We start from the raw sequence: 3880 nt of genomic DNA, 5'->3' as shown, positions 1-3880 counted from the left end.
TATGAGTTTCCTTAATTATGTTTGTAATTATTTCAAACTATTGATGTATTTTTATAATTTTGTGTTATTATATTATTATACTTTATTATAAATTAAAAATTTAAAGATCCATAGTGCTTACGCCCTGTTAAATTAGGTCTTGGGCCTAACTCACACCCCAAAAGCTAGCTCAAAGGGAGGAGGATTACCCAAGCCTTATAAGGAGTCCACCCATCTCATTAACCACCGATGTGAGATTTTTGTCATTCTTTAACACGCCCCACGTCTCGAGGCTTACGCCTCGTCCTATACGAAGTAAAATGCCCCGCCTCAGGCCCTCGCCTTTTAAAACAATGGACTCCCACCCATCGAATCCCATAGGCCCCAATCCCTACTCTTTGACCATCCCACCCCTTCCATTCCCGAACCCTCACTCCCATCCCATCCCACGATCTCCAGAGTGGTTTGCTAAATAACATATAAATGCGCTTGAGATAATATTTTCTTGCTTACATATCAAACAATACAAAATAAGTAAAAAAAATCCACTTATTTTTCAAGAAAACTCTTTTTAGAAAATCAGTTTTCCATGAAAAATATTTTCCTTTCTACCAAACATGTCATTTGAAAAATTAAAATTAAAAATCTACTAAAAAAGAAAATAATATATTCTAATGTACTATAATAAAAAGAAATAAAAAGAGTAATAGATGTGAAATTTTCAAACCTCTTATTTTATTTATGCTTAAAACTAAAAACTCTTATAAAATATTGAGTACAAATTAAACCTCTTAACTATAATAGTGACATAAACAGCTAAAGTATTGTCCCGTACACATCTTTACAAAATCAGAGCTTTCGGCTATAAATGTTGTCGTTGCACACAATTTCTCCTTCACGTGGCTGGTTAAGAATCACCAATGATTATGTTTTTACAGGAATAAAAATCAACTTGACAAAGAATCGTAGTCTCTAGTCTCTACTGATTTTCTCCCCCCCCCATGAATTTTAAGTAAATTAAGATCGTCATTTTTCTGCATTATAATAATTTTTATGCATGTAGCTTTATGGTAATTATATTTATATACCTTTGTTAAATAACTAAATAAACAAGTATGAAATGGGACTTAAGATTGATTTATTTCAGTCAGGTATGAACCAGGTCATGATTTTTGGAACTATTTGTTTTTGTTGTTGAGATTCTATAATCCTATTTTAAAACTCCTTCAAGGTAAAAAAAAATGTACCAATACTGAAATAGTATTAGTAGTGTTAGCTCAATTGTCAACAATCACCACGTTAAGAGGTAAAGGTATCCAACAACGGATGAATTGTTTGTTGAATCATCCAATTCGCACTCGCTCTAAAAAATAGATTATCCACAGTATAAATAGAGAATCAACAACCCGATACAGCATCACATTTGACCCTAAGGAAGGTTCAGCCCAACTATGAGGTACATCAGCAGATGTTACAATAAAATGTATATGGCTCTTTATTGGTAGAACCACTCTATTGTTTCTGATTTTAGGATTGTAGCTTCGGTCGATAGGGTAAACGCTCATTTCGTTCTTTCTTGCTTTCATTCTGTTATGAGAATGATTTGAAGACAATTAAATTAATAATATTTTACGGAGCAAGACTCATTTTAATAATGGCCCCCCTTATTTAATCATGGGAAAGTTATATAAATTCATTAATTTAAGAACTAATTACTTAGAAACACTCTAATTTGTAATATTACGTATCTTATCAAATATTGGTGCGTCCAAATACGTTCAGATACATGGGTATAAATTAGGTGTAATTTATTTTAGATACACAACATCCAGGTAGATTCACATATATTTAGGATACATAACAAATCTCGTTCGCTTCCCTCTCATCTCACTCGCTACTCTCATATGTATCTGATATCCCTGATACATGTGAATCGCACTAGATATATATAAATTAAATACATGGATCTAGTATATTGTGTCTAGTGTTGTTTGCATATATTTGAAATACATAATAAATCTCGCTCGCCTCTCTCTTTATTTTAGTGTATCTAGTAGCAAAATACATATTTCTAAGTGTATCTTCCTCAATATATGATAAGAAACTTTTAATTAGTAATTAAATATGTAATATTTTAAAAATATAAACAATGATAGTATATATAGTATTGAAGTATGTCTAATTAAATAATTTCTCCTTTAATTATCCACGCATCGTATATTCAGTTATGAGGGTAGGAGATGTGAAGAGTCACACAATATCGGTGGTTGAGTTATGCCTGATCCATTTTTATTTTTTTTACTGATACTAAAGAAAGAATGTACCTACTACCTATTGCAACCTAATTTAATAGAGAAATTATGATAGAGAATTGAAATTAACGACGTTAGCATTTATTGTTTTTTATGTGTCTGATAGAGATCTTAATTAATTAGCAGATGTTGATGTTTAATGGTGGACTATTTTTCTATTATCTCCTAACCAAAAAGATGCAGAGGATCAAATATTTTAGCTACACTAGTAATAATTAATTTTTTATAAGGTATCTCATTCCATTTAAACCCTCTAACATCAATAGTGAAAATATAAGTCAAATTATAGCCGCCTTTTTCTCCCAATTATGGCCAGTGATAGTACTGTGGTGCCACTTCTAACATCAAGAGTGAACAATCACGAAGATGATGAGCTTCATAGCCCAATATTGAGACCAGTTTCACATGGTTCAGATGACATCAACGAAATTAATGGAGTTAAAGATTTCGTTCGAGAGTTTTCAGCAGAGTCGAAAAAACTATGGTACCTTGCTGCTCCAGCCATTTTCACTTCCCTTTGCCAATACTCAATTGGTGCCATAACTCAAGTATTTGCTGGTCATGTTGGTACCATTCAACTTGCTGCTGTCTCCATTGAAAACTCTGTCATCGCTGGTTTTTCTTTTGGCATCATGGTACGTATATACTTTCTGATATAATAACTATTAGTTCTAAATTTACCTGAACTCGACCAATTTAGGGATTTTCTTATTGTGATTACAGTTGGGAATGGGAAGTGCATTGGAGACGCTATGTGGACAAGCCTTTGGAGCAAAACAACTAGAAATGCTCGGAACTTATATGCAACGGTCTTGGATAATCCTCACCTCTACAGCTTTAATTCTACTGTTCCCTTATATTTTTGCCACGCCACTTCTCAGATTCATCGGTCAGACTTCCAATATATCGAAGTGGGCAGGTATTAACAGAGGCGAATCTAAGATGGATTTTATCTATTCAACTTAACTCATTGACTTTAAAACATTTAATTGTATAAACTCTATATTCTGAATTCGCCTCTACAGGTACATTTGCTGTATGGATGATTCCACAACTATTCGCGTATGCACTAAACTTTCCCATCCAAAAATTCTTGCAAGCTCAGAGCAAGATCATGGTGACAGCCGTTATAGCGGGGTTTGCTCTTGTTGGACACACTTTGTTTAGTTGGCTGTTGATGCTCAAGTTAAGGTGGGGACTTGTGGGTGCGGCGGTGGTGCTGAACAGTTCATGGTGGTTCTTAGTGGTGGCTAAGTTGGTGTACATATTCAGTGGGGCTTGTGGAGAAGCTTGGTCTGGATTTTCTATGAAGGCTTTTCAAAATCTTTGGGAATTTGTTAAACTATCTTTTGCATCTGCTGTCATGCTCTGGTGAGTTTCTTCGGCTAGTTTGTGTATGTTAGTGAAAACTTACAAGATAACAAAAATACAAGATTACAATTGAAAATAAAATGAAGAAAATAAATCTCTTCAGGCTGAGGCGCGGATATTTCGCTCTCTTTAAGGAGATTCAAGCCCACTGCAGCAAATGTTTTCACCGGTCCAGCAGTAGTTCTTCTTGACTTGTCCCCTCCAGGATACAACAGCCT

At 34.2% G+C, this 3880-nt stretch overlaps 1 protein-coding gene across 2 annotated transcripts in view; it reads left to right on the top strand.

The window, feature by feature from the left end:
- The first annotated feature begins 2530 nt into the window (after nt 1-2530).
- The window catches only part of LOC102583444 (protein DETOXIFICATION 29-like), a 12124-nt gene continuing 10774 nt past the window's right edge, over nt 2531-3880 (top strand). For both annotated transcript variants that reach the window (XM_015313500.1, XM_015313501.1), the window contains exons 1-3: nt 2531-2926; nt 3015-3210; nt 3317-3662. In XM_015313500.1, coding sequence (XP_015168986.1) covers nt 2600-2926; nt 3015-3210; nt 3317-3662 — 869 coding nt within the window. In that variant the 5' untranslated portion in view covers nt 2531-2599. The remainder of the gene's footprint in view (nt 2927-3014; nt 3211-3316; nt 3663-3880) is intronic.

The sequence above is a fragment of the Solanum tuberosum genome, unplaced genomic scaffold, assembly GCF_000226075.1.
Source record: "Solanum tuberosum cultivar DM 1-3 516 R44 unplaced genomic scaffold, SolTub_3.0 scf00248, whole genome shotgun sequence".
Taxonomy (NCBI): domain Eukaryota; kingdom Viridiplantae; phylum Streptophyta; class Magnoliopsida; order Solanales; family Solanaceae; genus Solanum; species Solanum tuberosum.
This window is presented reverse-complemented; position numbering and strand designations above follow the sequence as displayed.